This window comes from Bos indicus, chromosome 28 (assembly GCF_029378745.1).
Source record: "Bos indicus isolate NIAB-ARS_2022 breed Sahiwal x Tharparkar chromosome 28, NIAB-ARS_B.indTharparkar_mat_pri_1.0, whole genome shotgun sequence".
In the NCBI taxonomy this organism is placed as follows: Eukaryota; Metazoa; Chordata; class Mammalia; order Artiodactyla; family Bovidae; genus Bos; species Bos indicus.
In genome coordinates this window covers 41,313,029-41,332,771 of record NC_091787.1, presented here as the reverse complement: position 1 = coordinate 41,332,771, position 19,743 = coordinate 41,313,029, and the positions used below count along the sequence as shown (strand labels likewise).

The 19,743-nt window shown below is 39.4% G+C and overlaps 1 protein-coding gene and 1 non-coding gene across 4 annotated transcripts in view; one reads left to right on the top strand and one right to left on the bottom strand.

The window, feature by feature from the left end:
• Positions 1-263: 263 nt before the first annotated feature.
• WAPL (WAPL cohesin release factor) overlaps positions 264-19,743 on the top strand; it is a 75,360-nt gene continuing 55,880 nt past the window's right edge. For 2 of the 3 annotated variants that reach the window (XM_019953893.2, XM_019953891.2), the window contains exons 1-2: positions 269-401; positions 3,116-3,630. In XM_019953893.2, coding sequence (XP_019809452.1) covers positions 3,138-3,630 — 493 coding nt within the window. In that variant the 5' untranslated portion in view covers positions 269-401; positions 3,116-3,137. Of the gene's footprint in view, positions 402-903; positions 1,070-3,115; positions 3,631-19,743 lie in introns of all 3 variants that reach the window. The other variant, XM_019953892.2, reaches the window with a different exon arrangement.
• LOC139180460 (U6 spliceosomal RNA) lies at positions 19,478-19,580 on the bottom strand. The gene has a single exon (XR_011564731.1). It is a non-coding gene; the product is annotated as a U6 spliceosomal RNA (small nuclear RNA).

Below are 19,743 nucleotides of genomic sequence, written 5' to 3'. Positions count from 1 at the left end.
GCGTTGAGATGGTTCAGGGCCCTGTTCAAACTCTAGCGCTGACCATTCACCGACGGAAGCGGCGGCGCAGGAGGCGACGGCGGCCCATCGGGGGCACGTAGCGGGCTCCGGTACCAGCTCCAGAGGCGGCGACAGCCAGGGAGGCCTAGGCCCGGGCCCGGCCGGCGGCGCTCGAGGCGGGGAGGGAAGTTGCGGTGCCGCCACTCCTCCCCCCCTTCCACCGGGTTTCCTATTTACAGAGAGCGGAGTCGCGGGTTCGGACGGTGGCGGAGCCCCTTGCCTCTCTTCGCTCACCAGCCGGCCCCGTTCTCCCGCGCGGGGCTCCGGCGCCCGCCCGTGGGCCGTTGGGAGCGGGAGAGGCGGAGGCGGCCTGAGGCTAAAGCACCCGCCAGGCGCCGAGGGTAAGTGAGGTCTCGGGCGGCTGCCTAGGCCCGGAGCTTGCCGAGGGTAGAGGAGGCAGGGGTCTGGGAGGGGGTGATGGAAGTCCTTCTATCTCACCCACCCGGTCTCTGAGGAAGTTGGGCAGCGGAACAGTCTGAAGAACTCTTTTTCCTCTTTTCCCCTTTATTCTGAGTTCTTTCTGGGCGACGGCTGATTTACTTCCCTCCCCAGGCGCGGTCAAGTGTATTGGTTTCAGGCCGAAATCTTTTGCTGCCTTTTCTCCGCCTCTGGCTGCCGCTGAGGCCTTCCACTACCCTGGGGATTCGGTGGCAGAGGCTTCCGGGGCGTCGGAAGCAACATCCCTTTCCTGGGAGGTGGAGGTGGGGGTGGGGAGGAGAAAAGTTGCGTGAGCTTCCAGGGGCAGGGGGGCCGCTTCTCCCCGCCACCTCCTAGCGCATCGCCGCCCCCAGGTGAGGATTTCTGGGTGGTGAGGTTTGGCCTTTCCGGCTTTCATTCCTGCAGGGAAGCCCTTAAGCCCGTGGAGATCTGAAGGACTCGATTTGGTTGGGGGTTAAGTGTGAGGACTTCTTTATTACAGCGCACTTCCCCGAAAATTCGACAAGCTTTGGGCTGAGGCAAAGGCCCAACGACCAAAAAGACTTAGTTGTGAATCATTCTTTCCTTTTTGGTAAGGTAATCTTTGGAGTTTGAAGCCTGAGCAAGATAGCCTGTGTTCTTAACTTGAATATACTTGAAATATAATGTCAAATACATCTACACACTTATTTTTGAATTTCTACATACTTTACACTCTAGTCTTACTATAATGCCATTACAATTGTCTGTCTGGTGACTTAAAAAAAAAAAAAGGACATGGAAAACTGTATAAAGACCAGCAAAGGGGATATTATATAATGAACTCCCATGTATTCATCTTTCAGACTCAACAGTTATTAACTCTTAACCAAATTTTTCTCATCTCTGCACTTTCCATTCCACACACCTTAAAGTTGGAGAATCACTGACATTATTGCATCAGTATTTCAATGTATATTTTTCGAAGGCATAGGTTCTTAAAAAAAAAAAAAGCATAATTTATCAGTTAAAATAATTAACTCCTTGGTATCAGGTGTTCATCGGCAGACTTTCAGCTTGTCACAGTGAATGCTTTATGGTTCTAGGACCATTTTTACCATGAATTTTTTTGGTGTGGACTTAAAGTAGTCCAAGTCTAGGTTTTTTGGTTTAGCCTTTAGTCAGCATTTTTAGGTAATTACCATGCTAGTGTATCCGAAACGTTTTAGCTTTGTTGGTGTATATGTAAATGTAGGTCTGTAGATTAGGACTGTACATTCAAAGAGGAATGAAAAGAAATGACTTATTTTGTGTTTCTTGTAGCTGCCAAATACACTTAGTTTCTTTAGGTTATGCTTAGCAAGAAAGACAGGATTCTTCAGTGTAAATCTACAGTAAGAGGGGAAATAGATATCCTTCAGAAAAAAGTTTTTTGACATATTAAAAGGTCTTCAGACAAATTAGAAAGTTTTCTCTTAAAAGTAGATGGGTATAATGACTAAATTAAGTATTATTTTGTCCAATTAGAATTGGCTTTTAACCAAAATATGAGAGGGCAAATTCCTCTGCTGAATATATAGAGATTCCCTATAAACTGGGAGGATTAAGTTAATAAAGGGAAACATTTAAACTAATAGATAAAAACATTAAAAAATATAGGTCAAAATATCACTCTGATTGTTGTATTGTAAATTTCAAGAGTATGAAGTTTTTTTCAAGCCCTTAGGCAATTGTTCACTTTTTTTCCTGGTTATATTTAATTTATTGATATTTAAATTTTAGAAGGTCAAAGTGTGAGTAATGGATAAGGACTGATAATGTTTAAAAGGTACCTTGTTTGACTCTATTTACTGTCCTGAAATTTTTTTTGTCGTAGTACTTAGCATGTAGATAAATAATTTTATCTTGTCTTAAATCAGAGAGGAACATAAATTCACAATTTTTTTTTCTTTTAATAATCCCTGGACCAGTCAGTGTAATATGCTAGAGTTCACTAGCTTCAGAAAATGTAGTTCAGAAAATGAGCACAGCACTATGAGGACAAGGAAGGGAGAAAGATGAGTATGGTTTCTTGCATTAAGGGAAATGACCAAGTACGGAATATTTTTCAAGTCATAGTTTATATTATGTTAGACCAAAACTCAGGATCTTTGAGGTTGGATTAAAAGTAGCAGGTTCTAATATGTGAGACAATAGCACCAGTTTTCTGACTTTTCACCCCTCATATGAGTAAGTGCTCTGAAATTTCAAAGAACTATATTTAGTCAATTATTTGACATCTCTAAGATCTTGAAAAAAATTAACATTTTGTGCTTAATATTTTATATTAAGGGTAATTAGCCTATTCAGATTATTTTTTATGGTAAAATTTGATAGAATAGTAAGTAGATTCATTTGAAACTTAAAAAAGCGATGTTAGGCTTTCTTGTTCTGAAAATAGCCTATGAATATGTACTCATATAAAAGATTGATATAAGTATATAGGATAAAAAATGAGCCTCTCTATACTCCCTCCCCTTATTTAACTGTTTTTGGATTTGTATCTTGAATGTGGAAAAGCTGTATGGGGAGAATCCCTATTTTCTTATTTTTATATTCAGTATTAACACTTGTTAAATATTTGATGATTATATATTTTCTTACTTTTTTTTTCCCACAGAGAATATGAAACAGGTGTCAAAATGACATCCAGATTTGGGAAAACATACAGTAGGAAAGGAGGAAATGGAAGTTCAAAGTTTGATGAAGTCTTTTCCAACAAACGGACCACCCTTAGCACAAAGTGGGGAGAAACCACATTTATGGCTAAATTAGGACAGAAGAGGCCCAATTTCAAACCAGATATCCAAGAAGTTCCGAAGAAACCTAAGATAGAAGAAGAAAATACTGGAGATCCTTTTGGATTTGATAGTGATGATGAATCTCTACCAGTTTCTTCAAAGAATTTAGCTAAAGGTTCCTCTTACACGGAATCTAGTGAAGCTGCTCAGTTGGAAGAGGTCACATCTGTACTTGAAGCTAATAGCAAAATTAGTCATGTGATGGGTGAAGACAGTGTTGTATCTGATAAATGCTTACGTTTGGAGGATACTTTGCTTGGGAAAGAAAAGAGCACAAACCGTGTCTTAGAAGATGATGCAAGCAGAAGTAGCTGTGCTAAATTAATGACTTCAGGTAAGTTTTGATTTTCTTTTTTTTTCTTCTTCACAATGATTTTCTTTATTCTGAGCCAGGAGAGTTTTGTGTAATTTAGTCAAATGCTTTTGACTTTAGATTCTGAAATACTACACCTCTTAAATTTTCTTTCTGCATTTATAATTAATGGGGACCAAAGATAATTTTGTAGAAGAGATTTAAGAAATTCAAGAAACCAATTAGGAGTTGAAATTTTACTTAACTTGGGAATTTCCAGACTGTACATTTTGGGAATGATCTTTCATTTGTCCTTAATCCAGTTCTCGTTAAGAAACATCTCTTTTTGTTGTGTTAGGATTGCGCAGTATCTCACTTCTATTACTGTGGAGGATTTGGATAGTTACTGATAATGAAAATGAGATGGGCATTTACAATAAGGTTTAAGTTTAGGGGTGTTAGATTTTCTTTCAAAACTAGAAAGATTAAGGAGGTATTAAGTGGAAATGTAGAATTGAACTTGACTGCAAATTGAAATTAGTTGGGGGCTTGGTGCCAGTAGTAATTTGTATTAATAGATTTTCATCTACAAAACCAGTTGTATTTTTAAAATGTTAGCTTGTAAATCTGGCATCTAATGTTTATTCCTAAAACAATATATTTTACTTGTTTTTGTAAAGGATTTGAGACTTACAGTAATAAATGATTAAAAAAGTGCAATTAATTAAAAGACCGTAGAGCTTAGATTGGAGATGGAAAGGGAGATAGCTTGTGGACTTTATCAGTGTAGGGCTGAGCAATAAGGCTCACACTTTGGTCTAAAACAAACCTTAGTTCTTGACTTCTTGGGAAAATTTAGTGATAATAAAAGGTTACATAGTGCTCATATTTTAAAAACATGTAAAGACAAAACGTCCTAGTTTTCTTGAGAGGAATTTGTCCTTTGGGGTCTTTCTTTAAGACACTGTCTTTCTATAAGGCACCTCAAATACTTTGCCTAGCATAGTTCCACAAAAAAATGCTGAACATTTTTCATTCTTTCTCACCCTTGGATGAGAGGATGAGCCAGCTGTTACTGTCATTTCCTTGATCTCCTGGTTAATTCTGATTTGGCTCTTCTTTTCCTTTGCCCACATTTCTCCTGAGCTGTTATTCATAACTTAAGGTTAGGTTCAGTTTTATTAAAAATGAGCAGAAAAGCAGTTTCCCAGATCAGCTGTTAAAAGTGTTTTCTAATCGTAGAACCATTGAGCCAAAATTAACTTGAATTCAGTTCTCTTAGCTTCATAGATGAGATTCAAAGAGGTTAAGTAACAGTCTAGGTTGGGTAGTGGCAAAATTGGACTGAGATTCATTTATTGATATTTCAAAACTTTGACCAGCTGCTCTGTGTCCTCCACTCTTTTAGGCTCTGGAAATGCTCTTCCATGTCAGGTATCTAGTGTCCAGTGCTCAGTGTGAGGCAGATGGGCCAGAAGAAGGGAGATGAGGATAGAGAAGTGGTGCAGTGGGTGAGGTACTCAGACACAGATTTCTCAAGCACTGTGTTTGGAAAAGAGAGGGGCATCACTGGCAGGCAGAGGGTATCAATAGGATAAATGTTGAGGTATGGGGGAACAGGAACTTGGAAATGAAACATTCAAAGGCAGCAACTGCTTATATAGTCTTACTGTTGTTAAACCTACACATGTCCAGACTGCCATTTGAAGTTGTTCGGTGAGAACTGGAAACAACTCTTTCTGTGAAAATGAGGTTTTAGCTTGCCGGTCTAATGTAGCTAAATTGTAGTTCTGGTGTTAATCCTGTGGACTGACTGGGAATCCAAACTCCGTTATAACGGGTTTGTGAGGGGAAAGTGTATACTAAAATACAGAAAATAGATGTTCAAGAACGTCTTGCTCTTCTTTCTTCACAAGGCAGCCTTAGTTGGAAGGGAATGGTGTAGCACTGTGAATATTTACTTTCTCCTCTCCCTTGACCATCCAGAGCCACAGCACCCCTGGTAGCTTACTGTAGGATAAGAAGGGAACTTTGAGGGAGTACTTCGAATTCTGATGGTCTTACCCTCTCCCTAACATGTAAAAGATAAACTTTTTATAAGTTTATGTAATAAGTTCAGGGAATACTTCCAAACTTTATGACCTTCCTTTTTTGCCTCTAAAATTTGGGCATCTCTCTGTGCCTAGATTTTTTTTTGCATATGTCTGTCAGTTTGTCGTTGCTTTTACGAGTGTTCAGGAGGCCTTCTGATTTTAGTTGAAGTTTAGAGATTCAGACCTAAGGTTTGGATAGAAGGGGTCTCTGTAAATCTAAAGTGTTTCCAAAACTTTTTTTTTAATTAGAGATCTTTGGAGAATGATGAAATTTTGGACTTCAGATTAAAGTGCTGTTAAACCCATTTAGGTCTCAGAAATTCTTTGGAGGTCATGTACAGGCATTTTGTTTAAGAACCTGTGAGAAACGTTATGATCATTCTGTTCAAAGTGCACAAGTTAGGTTCTTTAGTATCCTTCCAGTGGGATGTTCTTGCTCATTCATACCATTTTTTTTGCTGCAGAATTACATCACATCAGTGAAAAGGGCTTATCCAAGCTCAAGCTTATATCATTTTTCCTGGCCTTAAGTTTTAAAGTGGATCTCTTTATAGGGTAGTATATGGTTAACTTTTAGGTACTATTAAAATTCTTTGTTTTAAATGTTTTGTACCAGATAGTGCTTTTTAAGATTGTGGCTTATTTAAAGACGAAATCCAGAGTGAGGTTGTGATAGAATATAGTGGTTGCTGTTTTCCAAATGCTTGATGGGCAAGGGAACCCATCAGGATTACTACCCATGCAAGAGTACAAACTAAATGAGAACTGCAGGGAAGGATTGAGTTGCTAAAACATCCTCATCTTAATTTAAAACACACACACACACACACACACACTTTTAGTATGGAACTTTTAGACACACAAAAACAGAACATTAAAAGAACCTCATGTGCTTGTTTTGTAGCTTCAGCAGTTGTCAATATATGGCAAATCTTGTTCCATCTATTGTATACACTATTCTGTCTCCTGGATTATTTTAAAGTGGATTTAGGATATCTTACTTTATCTGTAGATACTTTAATGGAAGTTTTCATTAAAGCCAGTGACATCTCAGACAAGTGTGAAACTTAAAAATGACTAACAGGACCTAAAAACTTGGCCTTTTGAGAGATCTTGGAGTATTCTTATAAAGTTTGGCATCCAGAGCTATGTGCATTAGGGGTAAAAGAAAGCTGCTCTTGCCTTTTATATACAGCTACTCCTGTTTTCCATCTTTGTGCGTTTTGCTACAGGTTTTTAATCTGGGTTCTAGAATAAAGTGTGCAAAGACTTGTATTTCTACTTGGCACACTTGCTAGCCAGCTGGGATTCAGTCTACATACCCTGCCAAATATTGAGATAACTATGGCATAGGCTCTTAATTTGCATGCCTGTCTTTGTAGCCAATTTTTTTTTCTATTTGCTTAAAACTGTACTGAGTATTTGTATAAGTTAGAGGGCTGTTACTGTCAAGAAATTAGGAACTTTAATTTAGAACTGAAGATCGTTTTTAGAAAGGGAAATGAATTGTTCTATTCCTGAAAGCTTAAAGTAGGCCAGGGACTTGTGACCTGAGAGGCGATTGTCATCTACTCATTGGATAAAGTACAGGTGATTAATGAGGATTAAAGAATTCTGCAAGTATAGCATTGGTAAGAGTTACCTACCTTCATTTAGCTTTGAATATATTTGTCATATAGAATATACTTGTCATTCCTAAAATCAGCTTCTTTAAAGGGAAGAGGGTAAGATGCCTGTTACTTTGTGCTAAGCCCTTCATATCAGTTGATCTTTAATCTCAACTATTTAAGGGAGGCTTTATTCCCATTTTAGAGGAGGTAAAGCATATTTCAAAGAAGTTGAATCACTTGAACTATTAAGTAGAAGATCTGAGAAACACCTAAAGTGTTCTCTTCATACAGTGCTGCTGTATTCTGATGTGAATGAACTTAATTCGATCATATTTAAAGCTTTATATTTAAAATAACAGGCTGTCACTGTACGAGTTTTCTCTTGAAGTTGGAAATAACTTGGACAAATAACAAATTATGTGTTACCTCTTGCCTCTGTTTAAATAGTTTTCTTTTTAGTAAGAATGGTGGCCAAACCAGTTATAAATACTGAAGAAAGCTGACCTTAATTTTTGCTAATAGGTACCCTCTGTTTGCTAATGTCTAAAAATTCTGTATGGAAATTTAACAATATGCAAATTCTGAGAGAGACAGTGTAATTTCAAGTAAATAGATTTGTTTTAAAGTAGAACTTTAGTTTTTTGTAAAAGATTTTCTTAGTGAAAGGATGTTCATTCTCAGGGTTTGACCAATAACACAAGTGCAGGTAATCACTGATATAACTTGAATAGAAGTGAGTACACAGGGAGCAGTGTGTACTCAGTGGGAAATGGGCTTGGCAGGTGTACACAACTTGTTAAAGATTAAAGATGTTTGAAGGAGAGAAGAAAAGGGGCAGCTAGAGATATATGAGGGGTTCTGGAAAGTTTGATTGCATAAGAGAGTCTTGAAGCATAGGATCCAAAGCCCAGAGAGGGAGAGTGATCTTGGGAGAAGGGACACTGCATTTCTTGGCTGGGCGGAGAGGGGGGTGAAAATGTGAGTTTAATGGGAGGATGGAAGATAAGGTTGTTTATGAACCAAAACTGCTCCCCCGCCACCCCCGACCCCCACCATCTTTTCTTTTTATAAAGTGACAAAGGAGGTCATCTCTGAAAGGGAGAAAGAAAAAAGGATGTGTGTGGTGGCTGGAGGGGAGAGGCAAAGTGTTCACATAGATTTTGGAGAAAGTGGAAAAGGAAGGAGCTGTCTAGAGAGAGTAGAATTTCTGGACATCATTGATGCCTTAGTTAAAATTTGTTATCACTGAAAACTCTTGAGCATGTGTGTTTTCCCCTCTCCTTTAGTAGGCCCTATTAGCCAGAATCTGTACAAAATATAGAATATTGGCTAGAATAATGATAATTATGCTGGATTGGCATTTTGTCTGACTAGATATGGAATGAACAGATAGAAAAGAAAGAGAATTTAGGTTATTGACCAGAGAGTGAGTGAAATGATGAACTGTGCACTTTAAACTTGACTAACTGGACAGGGGTGGGTGGATAGGAGGAAGAGAAGAGAGGTCAGTATACTGAGAATCTTAATAAAAGTCCAGAGTAGGATTCCTGAGACAAGTTGGTTAGCTGGTGGTAATTATGGATTGTCTTATTCTGATATTTAAGAGTTGAAGCATTTTAGGATATGAGAAGTTCCTGGATGAAATTGTGAACAGGTGACTAAGATAGAATGTAGAGGACTTGATGGGAGAATAAGGAGCTGGGAGTTGATGGGGTTGGAATTTGGCAGAATTCAGGGTGATAGCAGAAGTGACATGGAAGGGTGGATTACAGACCTGGTTTAAAACCCTTAGATAAACGAAGAGTAAGAGGCTTATAGACGACAGTAAGAGGGATATTATAGCGTAGCTAGATGGGTGGCACATGCCTCAAAGGAATCGACTTTTTATGAGAGAGGGGAATAGGAGTAGTTTCATAAGAGGCTCTGGAGAGCCAACATGTGAGTAACTGCAAACCATCCTTCTCTGAGATCCTGAAAGGGGCTGCATGAGAAGTGGCACTCTTAGTCGGGTTTCAGTTAGGGTTTCCCTGGTGGCTCAGATGGTAAAGCGTCTGCCTGCAGTGCGGGAGACCCGGGTTCTATCCCTGGGTTGGGACGAGCCCCTGGAGAAGGAAATGGCAACCCACTCCAGTACTCTTGCCTGGAAAGTTCCATGGACAGAGGAGCCAGGTATGCTACAGTCCATGGGGTCGCAAAGAGTTGGACACAACTGAGCGGCTTCACTTCACTTATTTCAGTTAGGGCAAGGAAGTGGTAGAGGGCATGAGCCCCAGGTGTATGTGATGTGCTGATCACTGAGCTTTGGATACTCTGGACTTAAAAGCTGTGGGGTGAGAGGGGGCAGTGGATTGTTGAGTAGAAGATGGGAAAGAAGTATAGGTACATTTTGAGTGTTACAGTACAGGAGGAGGTAGATGGCAAGTTTGCATTTTAATTTATCCGTCAGGGTCCCAACTGGAAACATGGCATGCCCCAGTTAGGCTCTTAACCGGAGATTTATTTTTGTAATGGTTAATTACAAAGGTGTGTGAGGAATGTTAGGGAAAGCCTAACCTGGGTTAGGTGCATTGAAGCTCTTCTGTGGTGGGTCCCTCTTCCCACCTCCAACCCTGGCATCCACTGATCAGTCTTCTGCCCCTGTAGCTTTGTTTTTTCCAATATTTCCTATACAAAGGGTCATTCAGTATGTAGCAATTTCAGCCTGGCTTTTTATTTAGCATAATACTTTTAAAGAGTATTCCATATTGTGTGAATCAGTATTTTTATTGTTGAGTAGTATTCCATTGTATATACCATAACCTATTCACTATTTGAAAGACATTTTGACATTTGACATGTGGGATCTTAGTTCCCCAGCCACAGATCCAACCCATGACCCCTGCATTGGAAGCATGGAGTCACATTAAAAACGTGAGAGGAAGTTTTTCTTTAACAACCAGAAGATTTACAGCACCCTTTTTCTTTTTTGAAATTGTGGTGTTTTTTTTTTTGGCCATGTGGCATGTGGGACCCCTGTGCCTTGGAAATGTGGAGTCTTAACTGCTGGACCGCCAGGGAAATCCCTTGAAATTGTATTTCTGTCCCACTTCCCCTTTAGGATTTTACCCTAATGAACATGTCTGTTAATGGTCATCTCTTCATAATTTTGTAGTACATAAATTTTTTGTGTATAAGTTTGTGTGCTAAGTCACTTCAGTTGTGCCTGACTCTTTGTGGACCATAGCCAACCAGGTGCCTTTGTCCGTGGGATTCTCCAGGCAAGAATACTGAAGTGGGTTGCTGTGTCCCCCTCCAGGAGATCTTCACCTAGGGATGGACCTGCATCTCTTACGTCTCCTGCATTGGCAAGTGGGTTCTTTATCACTAGTGCCACTTGGGAAGCCCCATATATAAGTTTAAATGTAAACTTTTAAGAATTTTTGTGATTCTAATGTTCAAAGTATTTGAAAATTCTTCTAGATTATCACAATTATGAGTGTATAATTGATCAAATTAGTGTTAAATTGATTAACTATTAGAGTATAATTAGTCAACCGCATTTTAAAGGCAAAGTTTATTGGAAATGTACCTCTTAATGGTATGGGTAAAGCTGTTTTCAATTAGTTCATGTATCTATGGATAAATATTGCTGGAATTAAGAAAAAGCTCTGACATCAGTCTGTTCCTATTTTTTAATACATATAAATATGGAGGTACTATATTAATAAAAAATAAGAGTGGAAAGAATTTTGCTATAGTAGTTTCTATTCGGAAAGCAATAAATAATTAGAACCACCTGACATGCAATGGATTTGTTTCCAGGACATTAGAGTAACTCAGTTATTAAGCATGGATGCCAGTAATGTATCATATTATTTCTTTACTGTCATGCCAGAGTAGGAGCAATGTTCATAGTAAGATTAGGGATAAGTGAGTGATATGCCATTATTTGTAATGTGGGAGAATAATTATTAATCCCAGGTGGGTTGGTACATCAGTTTTTGGACCACAGTATATGAGAAAGGTGGGGATTTAGAAATGCATGTCCCTAAAACTTGGGCTTCCCTAGTGGCTCAGTGGTAAAGAATCTGCCTGCCAGTGCGGGAGCCATAGGAGACACTGGTTTGATCCCTGAGTTGGGAAGATCCCCTGGAGGAGGAAATGGCAACCCACCTGTATTCTTGCCTGGAGAGTCCCATGGACAGAGGAGCCTGGTGGGCTACAGTCCATGGGTTCTAAGTTGGACACAACGAAGTGACTGAGCACACGTGCACATAAGGAAGACGGGGATTTAGAGATGAATGTCCCTAAAATTTAATTGTGCCTTTGTATGTTTTGGCATGCCTTTCTGTAACTCCAGAAGTCTCTGTATATAGTTGAAAGAGTTAATTTTCTGTGTGGCTCATTGGTTGAGGACTGACTTGGGTATGTGGATGTGTTCCCTATTCTTCTGCAAGGGTGGGCAGAGATAGGCAGCTTGAGCAGGAGGCCATGGGAACAAACAAGCTTCTTGGCGTGTGGGTGGGCAGTGGCAGTGGGCCATGAGGTTCTCCGTGGGCAGCTGTTGATAGGGAATGAGAATTGAGTTGGACTGTTCTGTGTAGTGGGCCCAGCTGAATGGTTCTTTTGGAGTTGTTTTATCTTTAACATTACATACAGACTTTGTGTTTGATAGGTATGTTTTATAAATAATTAAAAAATTATAAAATATAATTGAAATCACCACTTGAAATACTTAGCATTTTTTTCAAGTACTTTTTACTTTCCAAATCTTTGAGTAAAACTGATCCACTGAGGAAGTGTGCCATATTTTTCCTTTGACTTCTTAGGTGCCCCTTATAAGTAGCCACACACCTTTGTTGACAGTGAAAAATCAATTTCCATTCATAGAAGCATGCTGTTGACAGTTTCTTATGTATATTTTCATAATCTTCAATATGCACAGCATGTAAATCTATATATCCCTAAAAATATAAACACATAGATGACAGTGTGGTATACACGTGTGTATACTGTGTATGTATGTGTGTACGGAAAAATCATTAAGATATACACATCAGTATTTATAAAATGTACCTTTTCTTCATGGTTTTCTGTTATATGAATATACCATACTTAAGTCTCTTAGGAATAGTTTGGCTGTTTTGTGGTCATTTGCTATTATTAACTAAGAAATGCTATATGGAACATCATTCTACTTTCATGTTTGAGCATCATGTTCTCATATATAATGGTAGAAGATGTTTCTAGAAGTGGACTTGAAATAGCATACATATTTAAATATTCAGCTGATATTGCAATATTTCCCATTGACACTGGCTTTTTTCCCCTAGCATTATTCTATTGAACTTTGGAGTTTATCTAGCTGAAAGATAGAAAAAATATCTTCTTTATTTTGGGGGTTTAATTTTTTTCTACTTTAGAATATGTGAAGTTTTATTTTTTTTTAATGTAAATAAAATTATCTGCACATGGTACAAAATTACAGTGGTTAAAAGCTTCCCCACCTCCTTTTTCCAGTTGTGCCGGTTGTTCTTGGAGGGATTGACCATTCATAGTTCCTTTTGTTACCCTTTCTGACATATGCTGTGTATCTACAAGAAGTTCAAGCAGTTACAAATTTGTGTGTGTGTTAGATCTACAAAATGATGACTTGGTGTTTAATACCTTGCTTTTTCACTTAATATGTATCGGGAATAAGTCTCTGTCAAAATATGGAAGTTTTCTTTCAGGCCTCCTTCTCTTTTTTATTTAAAAATACTGTTGCATTCATGGTATGTCAATTCCCCCTATGTTTTTTGTTTTTGTTTTTTTTGTAATTTCCTAGCCAGTTCCTTGTAGATGTCAGATTTTGGGTTGTTTCCAGTGTTTTTGTTTTCTTTAAAAAGTTGCTTTATTTTTTAGACAGTAAACAGCACTTAATAACTGTGTGGCTGTTAACTGTCTAGCAACTGAAATCTACTGTCCCTCATGTGCAGAATGGGAGACAGGTTTACATTTCTTTATCTGAAACATTTTAGGCCAGATCTGTCTTGGAATTGGGGTTAGTTTGGAATTATAAAGTATGTTTTTTTAATATGAACCCCCATCAGGTGCCTGGCAGCACTCTATTCAAAGACAAGTTTTATTCAGAAAAAGAAAATACTATCAATAGCCTTACTTAAATGAGGTCAGGTTTTGCTTCAAAAGGCATTATCAGAAAACTTTGTTTTCAGAGCTTTTTGGATGTTGCAGTTGTGGATAAAGGCTTGTGAACTTGTAATAGTACCTACATCAGATGGTTGCTATGAGATCAAATGAATTAATGGGTGGAAAGTATTTGGGACAGTACCAGGCACATACTGAGGGCTTAGTAAGTATAAATATAGTTCAGCTTTGTTTTACTTTCTTTTTCCAGCTTTATTGAGATATAATTAATATATAATGTTTACTCTTGATTTTTAATTGTGGATGAAGTTGAGTATCTTTTCATAAGTTACTGATTCATTCTATTTCTTTTCCTATTGATCTTTGTGTCTATACCTGCTTTTTCTGCTGGAACATTGATTGACTTACTGATGCATAAGAATTCTTATATGACACCACTATATTAAGGGAATAAGCCTTTTCTATTTCCCTAATGATTGATGATGATCATTTTCCATGCTTATTTTGGTATCAGTATAGTTTCTTTGATGTACCCTCATATTTCTTTGCTTATTTTTAATTGAGTTGCTTATTTTCTCATTGAACTTTAAGACTTCTTTATTTCCGATACAAGTATTGTATCAGACATTTATTGCAGATATTTTCTGAGTCTGTGATTTGTTTTTGCTTTCCCTTAACAGTGTTTTTTGCAGGGCAGAAGTTAGTTGTTTTGATCAAGTCCCATTTTATCAAGTATTTCTGACAATAGAGTACACTCTCCTCCCTAGGCATCCCCTTCTTTAGACAGCTCTAGTTAATCTTTAATGCTGTTGCTTATCAGTCCTTATAGTTTGAATTGAATGATGTCTATAGGTTTAATAAGTTTGTTCCCTCTTTGCATGACAGCCATGGGCACCCCACTCCCGTACTTTTGCCTGGAAAATCCCATGGACAGAGAAGCCTGGTAGGCTGCAGTCCATGGTGTCGCTAGAGTCGGACACGACTGAGCGACTTCATTTTCCTTTTCACTTTCATGCATTGGAGAAGGAAATGGCACCCCACTCCAGTGTTCTTGCCTGGAGAATCCCAGGGACGGGGGAGCCTTGTGGGCTGCTGTCTATGGGGTTGCACAGAGTCAGACACGATTGAAGCGACTTAGCAGCAGCAGCAGCAGCAGCAGGATAACAGGACCACTGACAAAATGTGGTTCACTGGAGAAGGGAATGGCAAACCTCTTCGGTATTCTTGCCTTGAGAACCCCATGAACAGTATGAAAAGGCAAAAAGATAGAACACTGAAAGATGAACTCCCCAAGTCAGTAGGTACACAATATGCTACTGGAGATCAGTGGAGAAATAACTCCAGAATGAAGAGATGGAGCCAAAGCAAAAACAGCATTCGGTTGTGGATGTGACTGGTGATGGAAGCAAGGTCCAGTGCTGTAAAGAGCAGTATTGCATAGGAACCTGGAATGTTAAGTGGCAAATTGGAAATGGTCAAACAGGAAATCGCAAGCGTGAACGTCGACATTTTAGGAATCAGCGAACTAAAATGGACTGGAATGAGTGAATTTATTTCAGATGACCATTATATCTACTACTGTTGGCAGGAATCCCTTAGAAGAAACGGAGTAGCCATCATAGTCAAGAAGAGTCCAAAATGCAGTACTTGGATGCAATCGCAAAAACGACAGAATGATCTCTGTTTGTTTCCAAGGCAAACCATTTAGTATCACAGTAATCCAAGTGTATTCCCCAACCAGTAATGCTGAAGAAGCTGAAGTTGACCGGTACTGTGAAGACCTACAAGACCTTCTAGAACTAACACCCAAAAAAAGATGTCCTTTTCATTATAGGGGACTAGAACAAAAGTAGGAAATCAGGAAACACCTGGAGTAACAGGCAAATTTGGCCTTGGAGTACAGAATGAAGCAAGACAAAGGCTAATAGAGTTTTGCCAAGAGAACACACTGGTCATAGCAACAACCCTCTTCCAACAACACAGGAGAAGACTCTACACATGGACATCACCAGACGGTCAACACCGAAATCAGATTGAATATATTCTTTGCAGCTAAAGATGGAGAAACTCTATAGAGTCAGCAAAAACAAGACTGGGAGCTGACTATGGCTCAGATCATGAACTCCTTACTGCCAAATTCAGACTTAAATTGAAGAAAGCAGGGAAAACCACTAGACCATTCAGTATGACCTAAATCAAATCCCTTATGATTATACAGTGGAAGTTGAGAAATAGATTCAAGGGATTAGGTCTGATAGAGTATCTGATGAACTGTGAACAGAGGTTCGTGACACTGTACAGGAGACAGGGATCAAGACCATCTCCAAGAAAAAGAAATGCAAAAAAGCAAAATGGTTGTCTGAGGTGGCCTTATAAATAGCTGTGAAAAGAAGTGAAAGCAAAGGAGAAAAGGAAAGATATACCCATTTGAATGCAGAATTCCAAAGAATAGTAAGGAGAGATAAGAAACCCTTCCTCAGTGCAAAGAAATAGAGGAAAATAATAGAATGAGAAAGACTAGAGATCTCTTCAAGAAAATTAGGGATTCCAAGGGAACATTTCATGCAAAGATGGGCTCAATAAAGGACAGAAATGGTGTGGACCTAACAGAAGCAGAAGATATTAAGAAGAGGTGGCAAGAATACACAGAAGAACTGTACAAAAAAGAGCTTCACGACCAAGATAATCACAATGGTATGATCACTTACCTAGAGCCAGACATCCTGGAATGCGAAGTCAAGTGGGCTTTAGCAAGCATTACTATGAACAAAGCTAGTGGAAGTGATGGAATTCCAGTCAAACTATTTCAAATCCTGAAAGATGATGCTGTGAAAGTGCTGCACTCATGCCAGCAAAATTGGAAAACTCAGCAGTGGCCACAGGACTGGAAAAGGTCAGTTTTCACTCCAGTCCCAAAGAAAGGCAATGCCAAAGAATGCTCAAACTACCACACAATTGCACTCATCTCACACGCTAGTAAAGTAATGCTCAAAATTCTCCAAGCCAGGCTTCAGCAATACGTGAACCATGAACTTCCAGATGTTCAAGCTGGTTTTAGTAAAGGCGGAGAAACCAGAGATCAAATTGCCAGTGTCCGTTGAATCATCAAAAAAGCAAGAGTTCCAGAAAAACATCTGCTTTATTGACTATCCCAAAGCCTTTGACTGTGTGGATCATGACAAACTGTGGAAAATTCTGAAAGAGATGTGAATATCAGACCACCTGACCTGCCTCTTGAGAAATCTGTATGCAGGTCAGGAAGCAACAGTTGGAACTGGACATGGAACAACAGACTGGTTCCAGATAGGGAAAGGAGTACGTCAAGCCTGTATAATGTTACCCTGCTTATTTAACTTACATGCAGAGTACATCATGAGAAATGCTGGGGTGGATGAAGCACAAGCTGGAATCAAGATCCCCGGGAGAAATATCAATAACCTCAGATATGCAGATGATACCACCCTTATGGCAGAAAGTGAAGAAGAGCTGAGGAGCCTCTTGATGAAAGTGAAAGAGAAGAGTGAAAAGTTGGCTTAAAGCTCCACATTCAGAAAGCTAAGATCATGGCATCTGGTCCCATCACTTCATGGCAAATAGATGGGGAAACAGTGTCAGACTTCATATTTTTGGGCTCCAAAATCACTGCAGATGGTGATTGCAGCCATGAAGTTAAAAGATTGCTTGCTCCTTGGAAGAAAAATTATGACCAACCTAGACAGCATATTAAAAAGCAGAGACATTACTTTGCCAACAAAGTTCCGTCTAGTCAAGGCTATGGTCTTTCTGGTAGTCACGTATGCATGTGAGAGTTGGACCATAAAGAAAGCTGAGCACCAAAGAACTGATGCTTTTGAACTGTGGTGTTGGAGAAGACTCTTGAGAGTCCCTTGGACTGCAAGGAGATCCAACCAGTCCATCCTAAAGAAAACCAGTCCTGAATATTCTTTGTAAGGACTGATGCTGAAGCTGAAACTCCAATACTTTGGCCACCTGATGCGAAGAACTAACTCATTTGAAAAGACCCTGATGCTGGGAAAGATTGGGGGCAGTAGGAGAAGGGGACAACAGAGGATGAGATGGTTGGATGGCATCCCTGACTCAGCGGACATGAGTTTGAATAAACTCTGGGATTTGGTGATGGACAGGGAAGTCTGGTGTCCATGGGTCGCAAAGAGTCGGACATGACTGAGCGACTGAACTGAATTCAACTGAGGATAACTGTTAAGTTTAACTTTGTAGGTAATGTCAGAGTGGTGGTTCCTGGTTTTGCTACGACCAGTTGAAGTTGCTTTACGTTCTCCACAGTTCTTGGCATTGTGAATTTTAACTCTTGGTGGTTTTGCAGTAGCATCTTATTATAGTTTTAATTTGCATCTTCCTAATAACTTACAAATTAAATGTCTTAATTTATTTTATATGTTTATTGAATATTCTTTTTGAAATCAAGGGAGTGATCAAATCGCTTGATACTTTTTTTTTTTTTTTTTATTGGATATCTTGTTGTTGAGTTGTAGGCATTGTAACTCCTCTGCCCCACTGGTCTGGGTAGTTCTCTTGAAAAACATTGTAGTTTTTAATCTTTTCTTTTTTTGTGGTTGCGGGGGGGCGGTGCACACTGCAGCATACAGGATCCTGGACTGGGAGGAAATTCCCTAAATAGTGTTTTTTTTTTAAAGTTTTTAATTGGAGTATAATTGCCTTACAGTGTTGTGTTAGTTTCTGCTGTACAACACAGTGAGTCAGCTACTAGCATACATGCACCCTCTCCGTCTGGAGCCTCCCCGCCTCCCCCGTGGGTTGCCCTCTAGGGCATCGTGGAGCACTGACTCCTGTGCTGTGCGGCAGCTTCACTCAGGGACCTGCTTCACAGGTAGTGGGTGTCAGTGCTGCTCTCTCAGTTTGTCCTGCCCCGCCTTCCTATTCTGTGTCCACAAGTCCATTCTCTGTGTCTGTGTCTCTGTTTCTGCCCGGCAGTTTCTACCATTTTTGCCCTCTATTTCTGCCATTTTTCTAGACTCCATATATATGCATTAATTATGATATATTTCTCTTTCTGACTTTACTCTTTATGACTGACTTTAGGGTCAGAGTATATGCCTGGTAGTGGGATTGCTGTGTCATATGGTAGTTTTATTTTTCGTTTTTTTTTTTTTTTTTTAATTTTTATTAACGATAATTCTAGTGATAACAGGTAAAGAGATCATTATTTGCTTTTTTTAAAAGGATAAAATTATTAAGCCTGAGGCTATTGTGACTGGAGTTGCAGCAAGCAAATTCATGACTAGGGACCCATGATTCCTAAGCAAGTTTGTGAATGGCAAGTTCAAGATAATATTAAACAGTAAACATACGCTTTACATCTGTTACCTTTGTAGACCTTTAAGAGGCCCAGCTGCTGTAGCATACATGGTAAAGTAAAGTGAAGTCACTCAGTCATGTCTGACTTTGTGACCCCATGGAGCCTACCAGGCTCCTCCACCCATGGGATTTTCCAGGCAAGAGTACTGGAGTGGGTTGCCATTTCATTCTCCATATTTTTTGTTTTTTTAAGAAACGTCCATACTGTTTTCCTGGAGAAGGCAACGGCATCCCACTCCAGTACTCTTGCCTGGGAACTCCCATGGACGGAGGAGCCTTGTAGGCTGCAGCCCATGGGATCATGAAGAGTCGGACACGACTGTGCGACTTCACTTTCACTTTTCACTTTCATGCATGGGAGAAGGAAATGGCAACCCACTCCAGTGTTCTTGCCTGGAGAATCCCAGGGACGGGGGAGCCTGGTGGGCTGCTGTCTATGAGGTCACACAGAGTCGGACACGACTGAAGCGATTTAGCAGCAGCAGCAGCATTCTGTTCTCCATAGTGGCTGTATCAATTTATATTCCCACCTACAGTGCAAGAGAGTTTCCTTTCTCCACACCTTCTCCAACATTTATTCTTTGTAGATTTTTTGATGATGCCCATTCTGATAATTGTGGTTTTGATTTGCATTTCTCTTATAATGAGTGATGTGGAGCATCTTTTCATGTGTTTGATGGTGGTGCATCTTTGGAGAAATGTAAAAATGTGGGGCACTTCACAAATTTACATGTCATCTTGTGCTGAGGCCATGCCAATCTCTATATCTTTCCAATTTTAGTATATGTGCTGCCGAAGCGAGCACATTAGTGGTTTTTTAATGGACATTTAATTTTGGTGAAATTTCTTTTGCTTTGGAGAAGGTAAAGAAGTTGAAGATAAATGATGTTTCAGAACATGTTATTGAATAGTCTTTCCCATAAAGATATGAAGTTCTACAGTTAACATATACTGATTTCCCACAGACA